General features: G+C 36.8%; 1 protein-coding gene across 1 annotated transcript in view; it reads right to left on the bottom strand.

Annotated features, from left to right (window-relative positions):
• Positions 1-17775, bottom strand: part of Tab2 (TGF-beta activated kinase 1 (MAP3K7) binding protein 2) — a 43457-nt gene extending 25682 nt beyond the window's left edge. The window contains exons 1-2 of the mRNA XM_042673634.1: positions 17627-17775; positions 1469-1659 (exon numbers count right to left, since the gene is read on the bottom strand). Coding sequence (XP_042529568.1) covers positions 1469-1570 — 102 coding nt within the window. The 5' untranslated portion in view covers positions 1571-1659; positions 17627-17775. The remainder of the gene's footprint in view (positions 1-1468; positions 1660-17626) is intronic.
• Between the last annotated feature and the right edge of the window lie 423 nt (positions 17776-18198).

Here is an 18198-nt window from a genome sequence, read left to right as displayed (position 1 = left end):
TACATGGCAAAATCTGCAGTTAGAAAGCCATTGACAAAAGTGGATTAGAGACTAGAACTGGATTAAAGACTGGCAGTTTACTAAAAGAATAAAAAGTCAGTTAAAGGATAGATACAAGGCTATAAAGGCTTGAACAAAATCCAATCACTTGTGATTAAGTATAGATCTAAGAAAATATACATTCAATTGCAAACTTTGAGTTATTTGTAAAAACCATCTTTTATTAGTCCAGAAAAATATGCAAACATATGTGTATGTATGTGTGTGTGTATGTGTAGGCACACACACATTTATTTATTTAATTGTACTTTGAACTCAAGGCTTCCTGCTTGCTAGGCAGCGGTACTTATCACTTACTCATTGCCTCTAGCTCTGTAGAATACTTTCTGATACAAAGATTTCCAGTTTAATCAAATAGGAAGACACAACTATCCCTAAATGTTTAGAATTATAAATCCCTAGAATTGTATATGCTATGAAGAATGAAGAAACCTACAACTTAAATTTAAAACTATAAAACCTAACTTTTTTTTTTTTGGGTCCGGTCGTGGGGCCTGAACTCTGGGCCTGGGTGCTGTCCCTCAGCTCTTCAGCTCAAGGCTAGCGCTCTACCACTTGAGCCACAGTGCCACTTCCGGCTTTTTTTCTTTTTGCTTATGTGGTGCTGAGGAATCGAACCCAGGGCCTCGAGTATGCAAGGCAAGCACTCTACCACTGAGCCACCTTCCCAGCCCAAACCTAACTTTTTCTTTAGCTTTTTTCTCTTTTTTAATTTTTTTGTGGGTCATGGGGCTTGAACTCTGGGCTTGGGCGCTGTCCCTGCACTCTTCAGCTCAAGGTGAGCACTCTACCACTTGAGCCACAGCACCACTTCTGGTTTTCTAGTGGCTTATTAGAGATAAGAGTCTCACAGACTTTCATGTCCCGGCTGGCTTTGAGCCACGATCCTCAGATCTCAGCCTTCTGAGTAGCTAGGATTACAGGCGTGAGCTCCGGGCTCCCGGCTTTCTGTGGCTTTTTTCTTTAGAACTTGGATCTTAGGTACGCTCAAATAAAATACTTACATTTTACAGAAAAATAAAATACAAAGAAGGCCTTTTAAACAAATGTCCTTCTTGAAGTGCTGAAATAGGATTATAACACAAGTTTTCTGGTCTTTAATGACTTTCCCCCCTTCTACTTCTGTACAAAGAGGAATTTTTAAAACTTTTGCCTAGAGGAAGGGGAAAAATAAAGTGAATTCGTAGTTAATACATATAAAACCATGAATCATTGATTTAAATAATTTAATCCTGGTACCTAATCTACAAGATTGGTATCTTGTAGGAGATACTGCAGTCTGCTCTTGACAAAAGCAATATGATTATCAACAGCAAAGTTCTCTTCTTTTCATCATAGCACACTAATGCCAACAAGAAAATAAAACACCAGATTTATGTTAATAGATTAAGAAATAATCAACACTAACCTGTAGCATGCACCTGGATACAACAACTTCAGGTACTTCAGGGAATTTTTGTCGCAGGTCATGTAAAACCTGAAAATCAATTTGGTGGCTTCCTTGGGCCATTCGTATACTGCCTGCTCAGGACTATCTGTACAGTAGGCAATTCTAGGCCTTAGTGGAATTAGTACTCATCTCTTCTGGCCAAGCATTTTCTGTGAAAGAAAGAAAAGAAATTTAATGAGAACTAATTCTGAATATTCTTGTGAACTTAAAAGTTACAGTATAAAAAGTAGTATACTTTTGTACCTAACAATATAAACAGTAAAAATATGCTTGAACCATATAAAGCTTTCCATATAGCTGGTTTCTTGCAACTCTTAAAGACAGATATTCTTTTATATTGCCTAATTCCTTATTGTTACATGCATGCACCATGGTGGTGGTGTCAAGAGGCATTCAAATAAGAAGTTATTACCAAGGTTGTTTTTCTTGCTTTTTTAAAAAGAGAAGCATCAACAACTTTAGTGATACTATTTTCTTAATGATTACAGAGAATGGCTGAAGGCATAAAATTTTATACTATTTAAAATTCGTAGTTACAAACTTGTGGTTCTAAGAATGGCTGCACGCATTGGCTTTTAAAACTTATTAACATAATCTATTTATTTATATTTAATATATATTGGATATATAATCCAATAGTTTATATTTTTGAGATATACTTAATCCTTAAATGCATAATTCATTCATTCTCAGGGGATTAGTAATATTTTATTCCCTGTGTCTATTCTTTTAAATTGGTATTTGCAAAATTCTCATACATGGACCCAGCCTTAGAGGTTCTGTTTAACTGGGTGGGGAACAGTCTGGCATATGCATTTAAAAAAAATCCTTATGTAATGTTCTAATGTGTGGCCAAAGTTAAAAGCTTCCTCTTATTTTATATTCTTAATGTTCCGAGTGTAAATCACATCTAATTTTTAAAACTTCTTTGATACAAATATGATTTAAGCATATCAAACCTAAACAAAATAGTAAGCTATTTTAACCATTCTACTATTCAATTAACAACTTAAAAATAATACAAGATTAAAATTTAGCAAGATAATACAGTCTCAAGTTGTGTGTGTGTTGGTCCCAGGGCTTGGGTGCTGTCCCTGAGATTTTTTGGTTAAGGTCTAACACTTGAGCCACCATTTCTAGCTTTTTGATGGTTAATTGGAGATAAGAGTCTAATGGGCTTTTCTGCCTAGGCTAGTTTTGAATTGTGATCCTCAGATCTTAGCCTCCTGAGTTGTGAGCCATCAGTGGCTGGCAATAAATTTCTTATCTGTAGTCTAAGGTATAATGAGGCTTAAATATAGAAGTCTGTAACCTATATGGATGCAGGTCTCTTGTTCATTACTGTGTAACTAGTACATTACACAGCATAATAAAGTTTAGATTTGATCACGATATAATTCCTGAGTCATCAATAGAATTAAAGTTCATGTATTAAAAACAGCAAACCTTTTTGTTTTCAATCATTTGATTATTTTTTTGTTGTTGTTGGTTGTGGTTGAACTCAGGGCTTGGACACTGTCCCTGATCCTCTTAGTGATCAAGGCTAGTGCTCTACCACTTGAGCCACAGGGCCACTTGTTTTTTGAGTGGTTAATTGGCTATAAGAGCCTTATGGGGACTTTTCTGTCTGCGCTGGCTTTGAACCTTGATTCTCAGATCTCAGTCTCCTAAGTAGTTAGGAGTACAGGTGTGAGCCACCAGTGCCTGGCTAAGTTTTACTTAATTATTTTTGCTGATGCAACTTTAGCTTTATTCTGTGACATAGGTAAAATCAAAACAAAATTATTTGCATTATAGATTTCCCAAAAAGCATTTCCATAAACACCCCTGCACATTTACACACATAATTTGAGCACTCAAGAGTAGTTTTTACAAATGGATTGCAGAAAACAACCCAGAAATATTGTAAATAGTAAATAATATTTAAAACTAATATAAGGCGTGATAAACATACTACAGAACTACTCATCTTAACAAAAATCTCCTTTAGCTCCTCTCTAACCTTTCACTTCTCTGCCTCCCTCATTTGAGGTAAAATACTTTACAAAGGTTGTTTATTCTTCAAATTCTTTCTTCCTTGTTTTTTTAAAAGTAAGTTTTTTATGGTGAAAATACTGTACAGAGGGGTTACAATCACATGAGCAAGGTAATGAGTACATTTCTTATCAAGCATTGTTGCCTCCTCCTTTGCTTTTCCCATACCATCTCTTCCCTCTCATCTTCCTCAATCTTTTTCAAGGAGACAACACTTAACAAAGATGCTATCTACCTTCAGATTGTAAAACTCCACGGCAAGTTCTCAGATCTCACTTTAACAAACCTCTCTGTAGTTTATGACCCAATCATAATTGACTCCCCAATTCATCTTTTTTGGTGGTACTGGGGACTGAACTCAGGGCTTTGCATTTAGTAGGTAGGCGTTCTACCACTAGAGTCACTCTTCCAACCCCTTTTTGTGTTGGTTATCTTCAAGAGATGGCATATGCCTATCTTCCTGTGTCCAGCCATAGATTTGAGATGCATTCGCATCTTCCCCTCTAGCTGGCCTAAAACCTTGATCAATTGTGCTTGCTAACTCTTGTGTAGCTAGGATTACAAGATTGAGCCACCCTACCTGGCCTCACTCTCTGACTCTAAACAATTTCTTCTTCTGGCTTGAGATGAATAGTGTTCCTTTTACCTGCCAGCAACTTCTTAGCTTGCTTTACCAGGTCCTCCTTTTTTCCAAACATGAAACTATTTACTGGCTTAATAGAGCTCAGACATGGGAGTTTCTGGGCAGCTTTGCCTGCCTTCCTCTTCACCATAATTTCAATCAAATAGACTGCTTCAAGTAGCATATATATATACTGAACTTTGCGAAAAATTATCATCTACAACCTCAATCTTTTGAGTTACAAAAGACATTTCCTATTTCAACTTTAACATGCCCAAACTGAACTTGTAATTTCCTCTATTCATAACAACCCTTTCTGAGTTTTTCTTTCCATGTCAGGTTTTCATTCAATCATTCACCCAATTGGTCCTTCTCTTATCCCACATTCAATGTATTATCAAGTCTTGTTGACTTTACGTACAAAAAGTATTTTGAATTTGGCCACTTTTCTTTCCACCTCTAACTGCTTTTGTTAAGCCATCAAAATTCAACTAGATCACTACCACAAAATCTCTGAAATGGTCTTTTTCATCTTCATTCTTTGCTTACCACCATTCTTCCCCCACTACCAGTGTTTCCTCTAGCAAGCAATCTTTGTGAAAAGGAAAATCAGAGCAATCATCCTTTTTGCTCAAATTAGACATTACAAGGCCTTTTGTTAATTACCACCTCTCATTTTTAAGCTACTCCTTATTCCTTGGTGACTTCCTTGTTCCTCTCATAAAGTTTTGGACTTTGACCAGTTTTTTAAATAAAATAATGCTACATCCCTGGTTTTGCCCCCATCATCACATTCTCATAGCATTCATCAATACTGGGCCTATATTTCACTTATATTTATCCTCCAAACTTAACAATACACTGGCTATTGATGTATGCCAAGGATATAGATCATTCTTGTCTTGGAAAAGATTCAACATTTATTGAATGAAATAAAGGTTGTATTGTATGATACCTTCATATATCACAGATTCTAAAATACATCTCAAATGATTTATAATTGAAAAAAATTATACACAATTTTATGAAGAAACAAATCCTTGTTCTAAATGAGGAACATGTTATTTAAAAGATGAATTATGAAAATAAATTTAACTTGCTTTTCTAAAGCAAGGCGCAAACAATGGGAAAATTATTCAGAGTATAATTATACTTTTGTTTTTTTTTTTGTGCTGGGAATCAAACGAAAATCCTCTGCATACTAGGCAAATGCTTCATCAGCGCCTGCAACTCTATTTCATGTATGCTTACTATAAAGACTAAACAGTTCCTATTGGGCCAATGCTTCGTGAACAACATCTATAAACACAAGATAAAGTATAAAACAGCAACCATTTGAAGGCAGAAAAAGAAATACAAGAGGCAGTATTTGGAAGAAGAGGAAAGCAAGGATAACTCGTATAGTTTGGGTGTAGAATATCCCTGAAAGGTTATGTGTTGAAGGCTTGGTTCTCAGCAGGTGGTGAAGCTGTGGGAGGAAGTGCCTTGTTTAGGAAAGTAGGACACTGGGTGGGGGAGAGGGGAGCCCTGGAAGGATAGAGATCTTGTTTTCAATACTTCCCTTACTCTCTCTTTTCCAGACTGTCACAGGTGAGCAGCTCTGCTCAACCACTTTGCTCCTTTCACCATGATGTTCTATATCAAGGTGAGAAACAATGAAGCCAAGTGAGCAAAGACTGAAACCATGGGTCTAAGTAAAAACTTTCTTTTAATAAGTTTTATTATCTTAGCTATTTGTTGAACCAAAAGACAGACTGTGGCATGAACACAAGTGTTGAAAGCCTAGTGAGAAAATCGTGAAAAGGATAAAACTTCAGAGAATTGGTCCAAATTTCATGTCTACACTCTGTATACTGATTTCTGAATTACATATATGAGACAGAGCCCAAAAAGCCAGGCTAAACTTAAAATAACCAGAGATTCCAAGTTTGTAGCCTAAATTCAGTCAAATTAACTGGCCACTAAAACAAACCAAGTATCAATATCCACTGAAGAATATAATAGAATCCAGAACCACTATATGTCATATATTGACTAAATACAGCCCCAAATTATTATATATAGAGAACAGGAAAAAATGATTCATACCCAAGAGAAAAAAGACAACCAATGTAGAAGATGTCCAACATGACTGAGCTACTAGAATTAGCACTATTTGAAAGCAGCTATTTTAACCATGCTCATGAATACTTAGGGAAAATATCCTTGACTTTCTCTGTAGATAGTAACTATACTAACTATGCACACATGTACAGACACACATACACACAACTAAAACCTCAAGAGCTAAGAAATTAACTGAAACAAAAAATTCACTTGACAGATTTAACTACAGGTAAGAGTTGGTAAACTTGAAGACAAAGCAATCATACAATACACTCAACCAGCTAAAAACCAGAAAATCTTAAAACATAGACAGAGAAATGATATTTATAGCAGAAAAGCAATCAGAATGAATGCTGATTTCTCAGCAGGAACAATGAAAAGCAGGAGATAGTGGGATGGTGTAACTTAAGTGCTAATGGGAGGAAAAAAAATCAAACTGTCAACTCACTTTCACATCTAGCCCAAGTAAATGTTAAGGACAAAGGTTATATAACTAGATGACTAACTCCTTTCTGGATCAAAAAATGATTTGTAAGGAAAGCAACCTGGTATTTATTTTCAGTATAAAAACTGGGAAATTGGGGCCGGGAAGGTGGCTCAGTGATAGAGCGCGTGCCTTGCATGCATGAGGCCCTGGGTTCGAGTCCTCAGCACCACATAAGCAAAAAGAAAAAAGCCGTGAGTGGTGCTGTGGCTCAAGTGTAGAGTGCTAGCCTTGAGCTGAAAAGGTGAGGGACAGTACCCAGGCCCAGAGTTCAGGCCCCACAACCGGACCCCCCCCCCCAAAAAAACAAAAACTGGGAAATTATCTTGACCAATTTACTCTTGAAAAATTACTCAGCAAAAATTATTTCCCATACCATATTTTCTATGCTAAGAGGCAAAGTGATGGCTTTTCTGAGAAAAGAATAAAGAAACCATTCTTCACAGAATGTTTCCAGCATTAGGTTCAGTTGTGGCACCTAAACTTTATAATGATCCCTTCATTCTTTAAGGATTCTAGACAGTAGTAGCAGATATTCATAGAATGATAGAACAAAACAATAAATAAATTGCAAAAGGTTATTAAATATACCATTTTCTTTTCTTAGGAAAATGCATTTTTGACCCTTCAATAAAATAAAATGGATCCTTCAGACAGCAGGCTATAGACTTCATATTCAGCCTAATTTATCACAGTGAACACTTGCAGAATTAAAAGCATATAGAGCTAACTGTGCAACCACAAGAAGCCAATGCCCATATTTTTAAAAATGTATAAAACAAAGAATGCAAGCAATTAAGAGATCTGATTAAAATTTGAGTAATTATAACAGCATTCAGAATTGGAACTATCATCTGCCTACTATCTACAAGTTGAAGAAATGTCTAGTGCGTAGTGCATATTATGGTGGTGATACAAGTCTTAGAAACCGTGTCCAGCACAGTAGGTCACAGAAATTTAATCCAACCTTGTAATTTTTTTTTAATCTCCCCCATTATTCTATTTCCTGTTCTATTCCTTCAGCTGAATCTGCCATCCCGCCATTCTACTTGGTGCTATTCTACTGTGGTTCTCATCTCTTTGTTCCATTTAAGAAGGGAGCTCATAGCACATTATAAATTATAAAGAGCAAAGAGCAAGGAAAAGAGATAGGGCCAAACTATAAACTGCCTCGAGACCATTAAAATTTGAGTTTTAAGATTAATGGGAAACTACAGAAAGACTTTAAGCTAAGATGTAGGAGAGTGACATGGAGTAAAGTATAAATAAATATAAGCAGACTAGAAAATACTACTGCCATCTAGCCAGGAAAAGAAAGCAGCTTATATTGAAGAGAGGGCAATATAGGGACTGTATAGAAAAAAGCTAAAAAATTTAAGGGATACTCCAGAAGTAAAAAACTATAGGGTTGGGAATATAGATCAGTGGTAGGGCACTAGCATGCCCAAGGCCTTGGGTCTGATCCCCATTACTGAAAAAAAAAAAATATAGAACTTGGTGATTAGATATTAAGGTGAAAGAGGGGAACTATCAAGGTTAGTTTCTGATATACTTACCTGATTAGTAGTCCTATCTATGAACTACAGAATGGAAAAGTATCAAGATACAAAGACAAGGGTTATAGGTAGAGATTTAAAACTATGGGGGGGGAGGGGTCTTTGCTATCTTTAGAACATCCAAATAGATATTAGGATATTAGAAATGTAGGTCTGGAGCTCAGAAGAAGTTTGAGCTATGATAAAAATTGGGGAGCTATTTTGGCTGCTGGCATTAGTGAAAACCTGAACGCAGATGAGATAACTCTGTTCTATTATGTAATTTAAGAATACTTGAAAAATATTCTTGGTTATCTTTGGGTAAAACATAGCCAAGTCTTACTAAATTTTTCCTCTAAAGGCCAGCAGTAATATACATATAGTACTTGAGTGAGCCAGGAATCAGTGGCTCATGCCTGTAATACTAGTTACTCAGGAGGCTGAGAGCTGAGGATTACTGTTAGAAAGAACCACTGGAAAGCCCATAAGACTTCTTTGAACCCTGGATCCTCAGAGCTCAGCCTCCTAAGTAGCTAGGATCACAGCATGAATCACCGGCACCTGGCTCCCATGAGACTCTTATCTCCAACTAACTACCAGGAAGCTGGAATGGAGCTGTGGCTCAAGTGGTACAAAGCTAGTCTTGAGGAAAAAGCTCAGGATCAGTGCCTAGACCTGGAGATCAAGCTCCAGGACTGGTATAACAACAACAAAGAGTTTTGTTTTTTTTTTTCCCCCCAGTCCGAGAACTGGAACTCAGTCTAGGTGCTATCCCTGAGCAACTTTTGATTAAGGCTAGCACTGTACCACTTGAGCCACAGTGCTACTTCTGGCTTTTTCTGTTATTAATTGGAGATAAGAGTCTTATGCCCTTTCTTGCTTAGGCTAGCTTCAAACTGCTCCTCAGATCTCAGCCTCCTGAGATAGCTAGGATTATAGGTGTGAGTCAATGGTGATCTGCAAGAGTGATTTTTTCAAACTTAGAAATTCCTAAATAAATAATTCATTGTAAGTTTAAAATACATGTACAAGATAGTTCAAGTAGCATACACCTAAAAAAGTAGACCACAAACGTACTGCTTTGCAAATGTAAGCTATCAATCTTAACTAAGGTGCAGAAACTCAAACTTATAAAAACCTCATAAAATGAGCTGGGCATGGTGGCTCACAGCTATTATTCCAGATGATTTATGAGGACTGTGGTTTGATGCTAGCTCTGGCAAAAAGTTAGCAAGACCTGACCCTAGTGGGAGGAATAAGTAGGAAAATGGAAGTCCTAGCTGCCCAGTGAAAATATGAGTACCTATCTGAAAACTATCTAAAGTAAAAAAGGGAATGGTGGGGTTGGGAGAAATGGAAGAGAATGATGGAATGGCCTCATCTCAACAGAAAAAGTGAGGCATGGCAGAATGCACCTGTCATTCCAGCTACAAAAGAAAGTAGGATTCTGTCTCAAGCCAGCCTAGACAAAAACATGACTGTATTTCAAAAATAAGAGAAAAAGAGGTGGGATATGGCTAATGGTTTTAAAGTACTTAGCAACACAAGGACTGCCAAAAACGAAAAAACAAACAAAAAGCAACCCAGTGCTAAGCAGCTCAAGATTATCTAAAATTCTTGGGATTGAATTCTTATTCAGAATGATTTGATGACATGAACATTCTAAAACACCAAGTATTTAATCAATAGAAGTTTTGAGGTATATACAATGTAACATTAGGTCCTATATGTGCTTGTTTACTTTTCTTTAGATTACAGGATCATTAAGATAAACAGATATTGTATTTAAAATATCCAAATGAGAGCTGGGCACCAGTGGCTCATGCCTGCAATCCTAGCTACTCAGGAGGCTGAGATCTGAGGATTGCCGTTCAAAGACAGCCTGGGCGCGAAAGTCTGTGAGACTTTTATCTCCAATAAACCACCAGAAAACCAGAAGTGGCACTGTGGCTCAAGTGGTAGAGCTCTAGCCTTGAGTTGAAGAGCTGAGGGACAGTGCCCAGGCCCCAGAGTTCAAGCTCCACAACCTACCAAAAAAAAAATTATCAAACTATACATACCAGGGATACGACTTCATTTTGTACAGCTAAAGCTGGGGACAATTAAATACTGACTTATTTTATTTTATTTTGTTGGGTATGGGGCGTGAACTCAGGGCTTAGGCATTGTCGCTGAGCCTTTTTGTGCTCGAGGTTAGCACTCTTACTACTTGAGCTACAGCATCACTTCTGAGTTTTGAGTGGTTAATTAGAGAAAGAGTCTCATGGGGACTTTTCAGCCTGGGCTGGCTTCAAATCACTATCCTCAGATCTCAGCCTCCTGAGCAGCTAGGATTATAGGCATGAGCTACCAGTGCCCAGCTAGATACTGAGATTTTAAAGCATATTATAAATAAATCAATGTCTAGCTGGTTGTATGCCCTTTATCTTAGCTACTTGGAAGGCAGAGACTGAGAGGATTCAGTTTGAGGTCAGCCCAGGCAAAAAGTTCATGAGAAGCTGGGCACTGGTGGCTCACACCTGTAATCCTAGCTACTCAGGAGGCTAAGATCTGAGGATCGTAGTTCAAAGCTAGCCAGGGCAGGAAAGTCTGTGAGACTCTTATCTCCAATAAACCACTAGAAAACTGGAAGTGGCAATGTAGCTCAAGTGGTAGAGTGCTCGCCTTGAACTGAAGAGCACAGGGACAGGGCCCAAGACCAGAGTTCAAGCACTATGACCACCAACAACAAAAAAATTCATGAGACCCTCTTCTCAACTAACAGCTAGGTATGGTGGTAAGTACCTCTTATTCCAGCTATAAGAAAAGCTGAGATAAAGAGGATAGATCCAGGCCAGTCTGGGCAAAAAAGTTCCAGAGACTTTATCTCAATGGAACGAAGCTGGGAAAGGAAGCATGCACTTGTCATCTTAGTGATAATGGGAAGGGTAAAATAGAAAGATCAGAGTCCATGTGCAAGTCTTGGCAAAAAGTGAGAATATTTCAAAAATAGCCAGCTCAAAATCTAGGACTGGAGGTGTGGCTCGGAGGTAAAGTGTCTACCTAGCAAGTGTGATGCTCTGAGTTCGAACTGCAGTACAGTCAAACAAAAAGGTCAATGTCCAGGGGCTGGGAAGGTGGCTCAATGGTAGAGTGCTTGCCTAGCATGCATGAAGCCCTGGGTTTGATTCCTCAGTACCATATACACAGAAAAATCTGGAAGTGGTGCTATGGCTCAAGTGGTAGAGTACTAGCCTTGAACAAAAGAAGCTCAAGGTCAGTGCCCAGGCCCTGAGTTCAATACCAGGATTAGCCAAAAAAAAAAAAAAAAAAAAAAGTCAATGTCCAATAAAAAATATCAGAGAAATATATTCAGCTACATTATATCTAGACATCTTTCAATACTGAGAAAAAAGGAAGCGGCAAAGACATGTTATTTAACTTTTATGCATAACCCAAAGTTTTATTGGAGACTCCCTTGGATATTAAAACATATATGGTCTTCACTGAGATAGAGAAAATAATCCAAAATCTAATATGGAACCACAAACTGGCCCCAAACTGCAAAATCAATCCTGAGCAAATAAAAGTAGTGCTGGATGTATCACAAATCCAACTTTTAACTACTGAGCTACGGTAACAACAACAATTCGGCACAAAATTAGGTCTGAAGATCAACAGACCAGGCTAGAAGATCTGCAATTAAACCATATACCTCAAGTCCTCTAATATTTGACAAGGAACCAGAAATATATGTTGGAAAAAGTTTCTTCAACAAATAGTGGGGCTGGGAAGGTGGCTCAGTGGTAGAGTGCTTGCCTTGCATGCATGAGGCCTGGGTTTGATTCCTCAGCACCACATAAGCAGAAAAAAAAAAAAGCCAGAAGTGGCGCTGTGGCTCAAGTGGTAGAGTGCTAGCCTTGAGCTGAAGAGCTGAGGGACAGCGCCCAGGCCCCATGACTGGACCCAAAAAACAACAGAAAAACAAATAGCGTTGAGGAAACTGGACATCTGTATATGAAAGACTGAAACTGGATCTGTCACCTTGTACTTTTAGTATCAATTCAAAATTAATCAAAGACCTCAAGGTAAGACCTGAAACTCTGAAACTAATACAGGAAGGAGTAGGGGAAACATCAGAACTTAGTGGCATAGGCAGGAACTTTCTGAGCAGAGTTCCAGGGGCTCAACAAATTAGACAAAGAACTGACAGATGGAGCTACATCAAGCTAAGAAGTTTCTGCATAGCAAAGGACAAAATTACTAAACTAAAAAATGTTTAACATCTCTGGCCATAAAAGCAAGTAAATCAAAACAACAGAGATTTCATCCCACCCCAATAAGAATGGCTACCATCAAGAATATAAACAGAGGGACCTTCTTACACTAATGATAAGAATGTAAACTGGTTCAATCACTGTGGAAGGTGTTTGGGGATTCCTCAAAAAACCAAACACAGCCAGGCTCCTATGGCTCATGCCTGTAATCCTAGCTACTCAGGAGGCTGAGATCTGAGGATCAAGGTTCAAAGCCAGCCTGGGCAGGAAAGTCCATGAGACTCTTATCTCCAATAAATCACTCAGAAAACTGGAAGTGGTGCTATGGCTCAAGTGGTAGAGCGCTAGCCTTAAGCTGAAGAGCTGAGGGACAGCACCCAGGCCCAGAGTTCAAGCCCCATGACCGACAAAAACAACAACAAACAAATAACACACACACATAGAACTATCCTGTGATCCAGGAATACCACTGAGATAAATACTATTTATCCAAAAGATTACAAGTCAGGATATAGTAAAGACACTGCACTATTCACCATAACTAAGTTACAGAAACAGCTCAGATGTCCTTCAGTGTAGGGATGGATCAAGAAAATGTGATATCTATCTATTCATCTCTTCCTCTCTCTCTCTCACACACACACACACACAACATATACACCTACATAGGATGGAATTTTATTCATCCATCAGGAAGAATGATATGTCATGTGTAGGGAAATGGCAGAACTTGGAAAACAGTATGTTAAATGAAGTTGGGCTCAGGGAGACAAAGAATGCATGTTGTTTTTTTTTTTTGGGGGGGGGGGTTGGGAAGGGATGGGAAGGGGAAACAAAGGAGGAGGCAACAATGCTTGATAAGAAATGTACTCTATCTTGCCCATGTAATTGTAACCCTTCTGTACGGTATTTTCATAATAAAAAAAGAAAAAGAAAAAAAGAGAATGCATGTTTTCTCTCATAAGCAGAAATCAGATCTAAATTATAAAACACATACAGGGTCCCATATGCATATATACACTAACATGTCAGCTAAAGTGGAGTATATGCAGGGAGGATTACAATCATCTAACTTTGAGTTTAACAAAATAAAAACTTTTTGAGTTTTAACAAAAAAAATCCTGAAGCTAGAACCGTTTTTTGTGGGGGGGGGTGGGGTGGGGTGGGCAAGGAGTGTGAGGGCAGATGAACAGAGAGGAAAGGTGGATAAATGCAGTCATAATATTCAATGTACGTATGTGAAAAGAGAACTTGATGTTACAGAGTAGATGGGTGGGGTTGAGAGAGAAAGAATGATGAAAGGGGTTGACACTGACCATGATGCATTGTACTCACAAACTGACATGTTGAATTAAATAAAGCCCCTTTGTAGATCTGCTTAAGGATACAAAAATACCAAATATGTACATCTCTACTCCCAGAGTACATACAATGTATACTTTATATTATGTACAATGCATATATTCTACTTTCTAAAAACACATATGTATACACACAAATAAAAAAACGAAGAAATAAATACATATGTAAAGAAAAATAAGCATTCAAAATAACTGCAGAACACTGTCTCAGGTACGTGTACATAACACCGATTTATTGTATAACTATAATACTGACTCATGTCATATAATGAAATATTTGCAAAAATAACAAATGTATCAACCATTTAAATGCTGCTACATACTTCAAGTTAATTATCATGTTTAATTTTATTGTTATTTAAAAGGCTGAAGGGAGCAAATGATTGTTACTAAAAAGCCAGTTATCTCAACTTTTTAAGTGTAGAATAATTTATTTCCCAAAGAAAGCAATAAACTTTAATAGCTATTGTAACAGTAATCTATACACTACCATCTCTTTACAAAAATGTCCTAATTTTCTCATTTAATGCTTTGCCTCAAGGCCATGAATGCTAACCATTTCTCATGGTTAAAAAGCTTACTAGTTCTAAGTTCTTTTAAAAGGAATGTGCAAGTCAGCCACACTGGGCAATTTATGTATTGTGGTTTTGTGGTGGGTACTACCATTTTCTAAGCATTAAAAAAAGTGCAATAAATTCGAGACAATCCATGTTATATAACTGACTACCTTGTGTGAATTTTCTACTTCATATCTCATGATTATTTTCCAATACAGTATGGCTTTAAGATGGGAACAAAGTTTCCTTTCAGTATCCTCCCCTTTCACAGTATTTTTTGGATAATTATCCTGGGCATAGATGTCATCTTTAAAAGATAGTAGAAGCTAAAAGTTCTTACTTATGGATAAAAAGGGAAAGAGGAGAATAGAAAACGAAAATGCTTCAAAATTATTTTTGTTTTATACTAACCATAAACATTTATAACAAACCAATTAACTCAACAATAACTTATAATAATCTGATTATTAAAGTGGAACTTAAATAAAAAGTTTTACCAAACAATCTCTATGCAGAGGTAAATCCTTACTTGGTCCCATGTTTTTTCCTGGTCATTTTCTATACATTCCTCACAGTCCTTGTCAAACTTTTTACTTTTTCTCATAGTAAAGTGCTGTACAGCTGTGGAAAGGGGTGTGTGTACGTGTGTGTGTGTGTGTGTGTGTGTGTGTGTGTAATAGCACTGGAATATAATTAAATTTACAAGTAGAAATAGCAAAAATGAGTATTTGTCACTAATAATACAGTACAGAATTTTATGTATATATTTCTCTACATCTACATTAAACATCTAGGGGAAAAACATACTTGTAAAAGGAGGTGCATAAAAGGACAATTACCCCAGTGTACATTACTAAAACAAATTCCTATGTCCACTAAAGAGAAATAAGTAAGCATTGCATGGCTACTCCTCCTCCCCGTTTTCTTGATGATATTGAGGTTTTCAACTCAGAATCTCCACTTGCTAGACAGGTACTCTATCATGTAAGGCAATCCCAGCCCTTTTCTGCTTTAGTTATCTATCAGAGTCTTGAACTTTTTCCCTGGGGCCAGCTTCAGATTGGAACACAGGCATGCAGAACCATGCCATGTTGAAATGGAAGGTCTCACTAACTCTGACCAGAGTTCTATGCTAAATGCTTAGTGCATATGACTTCGGCTAATTCTTACAATATTCCTGCAGTGAGGATTAAAGAGAAATTACAGTTAATACTCTCCATATGCTTAAAAAAACGAACTCTCCTTCATTAGATATGACTATCTAATCTCTAACATCATTATCTCAATACTTACTCTACCACAGTCAGCTTTTCAAAGTATTTATTCACTTATATGCACACTGCTAAGAATTTTTCAACAGACACTGCATTCCCAATGTCCTTAATTTGACATTGAAAATACATACATCATAGGGCCCACCTAACATTACATCCCAACCATTCTCTAAACACTCTGGATAGAATAAGAATATGTACAAATATTCTTGCCACTTCACTATAATATAATGTAATATAATATAAAGAATTGCATCCTTCAAGTTTCAGTAGAAATGTTACCTTTTGTCTGAAACTATTGTCTCTGGTGCTGTCAAGTGTATTACTTCTTTCTCTAGTGTGATACCCTCCTTTCATATTACAGCTGACCAGTATTGGGTGGTGGTGGTGAGAGAATTAGTTCCAGGAACTATGAGAACATTGGTATCGGCAAACAATGATGCTTTTGCATATAACCTACATACATCCTCCTTCATACTTTAAGTTATCTCTAGGTTACTTATCATGCACATTCTTTGTAAATAGCTGTTACACTGTATTGTTTCGGCAATAATTTTTTAAGTCTATATATTCAGTATAAATGGAGCCATGGTAGGCCTAATTAATTTTCTATCTGTAGCTGAAGCAGAATCCATGTCTCATGAGGCCAAGTATAATTGCCTGTAAGCAACATTTATTCATTTCTATAATCCCTAATGTGCTTAGCATAGTGCTTTATATACAATTTACATTCAATAGTACAGAAATTTCTTCATTATTTGTAGCACCTCTGAAAATAGTAACACTCGATTGATAGTACTAGTCCTTCAATTTCTTCTTTTATTCACCTAATGGATAATTGATCCTGTAATGAAACTCTGCTAGCTGCTCCTTTTCTAGGTTCTAATTCAACATCAATGAGATATAATTCTTCCAATACCAAACCAATAATTATCAATTCCAAACAAATTATGATCAATGATCTAATGCTAACTGCCTGATATTAAACACGTTATACGTTAGCACTGGAGGAATATAAGGAAGGGGTTAGGCATGTGCTAGATATTAAGATCAACTGTTAACATTCATAGTTAAGATCATCTGTTAAAATTCCTAATTCATAAAATTCTTCTGTTCAATTTCAGGTGACATGACTTAGATTAACTGAACTTTAAAATGAAAAGATATACACATGGCTATCTACTCAGTAACAAAGTCACCTTTATTTCTAAACCTATACAAATTAGTGAAAGTAATTAACAACCTTAAAAGCTAACTGTAACCATTTATGAGTAGTTTTTCTTGGTTAAAACCTAGAGCATTAATGCAAACCCCAGCTTTTAGTTTTGTTGAAAAATTTCAGTTAATTCCAATTATTTATGTTTTTCCTATCTGGTTTCTTTTATGAAATCAAGTTTAAATTAGCAAATATTAGTTATATACTTATATTACCTATGATTTGCAATTATTGAGAATGCATTAACTCTTTATGTGAAGGCATCGGTAATTCCAAATGCTTGAGGGTAGCAGGGGAGAATTTGTTCCATTCAATTCCCTATACTACTCGCCTCATGTGAACCTCTGACCACGTTTACTTTTCAATGAGGACCACAGTACTTCTGGCACATTTTTACAGAGCTTAACAAGGGCATTTCCAATTTATTCTTCTTAAGAAAAAATGTTTTTTGCATTAGTTTGCTACTACTAGCAAACAAGTTAAATTAGAAATATGCAGGCAAGTTATGTTAAAGTCAATACTAGCTGCATGTTACCTCAATGTTAGGGATGTTACTGTATTTTAAAGCACAGTGACTGTAAGTTTTGAAAGTAAAGTCATGGTTATTATAGAATTCATAGTAAGGCAGTTACACAGGCTAAGCTTGTCTGATGCCTTGGACTTTACCATACCTGGAAATAGAAAAATTCAAATTGTAGCTGTTCTTGGTTGGCCCATTGCCATTTTTGCAGCTTACAAATTTTTAATTAAGTAACTGCAGTGAGCTCATCTCTACTGGATACTTCTTTTCCAGGGCAGGTCCAGGAACTGGGTCTGAAGCCTTGAAAGCAGAAGAGAAACTAGAGTAAACTAGAGGTAGGCAGAATAAGAAAACTGACCAGATAACATTATGAGATTTAATGGCAGTGAGGTAGCTCCTAAAGTTTCTAACATAAAATATTTTGAAGTAGGAAAAGAGCTTACAAGTTACCAGAGATAGCTTTGTAGTAAGGCATTCTCTTAATCCCCAACTGCAGTTGGCACTCTCAATTCTAGAAACTGAAAAAATACCTTTTATGAATTATCCAAGGGCTCTTAACTACAACCTGTCTAACTAAGGACCAAAGTAACTATAATAGAAAAATTTAAAAAAAAATCCATTTTCATTAGTAAAATTGGAATTGTAAAGTCCTCATTTTCAGGTCACTGTGCTCTTACCTTTTGGTATTTTATTTCCTATCAACTTTTAACTCCTCCCCCAATT

The sequence above is a fragment of the Dipodomys spectabilis genome, unplaced genomic scaffold (assembly GCF_019054845.1).
Source record: "Dipodomys spectabilis isolate Male_0828 unplaced genomic scaffold, ASM1905484v1 ptg000001l, whole genome shotgun sequence".
NCBI classification, from domain to species: Eukaryota; Metazoa; Chordata; class Mammalia; order Rodentia; family Heteromyidae; genus Dipodomys; species Dipodomys spectabilis.
This window is presented reverse-complemented; position numbering and strand designations above follow the sequence as displayed.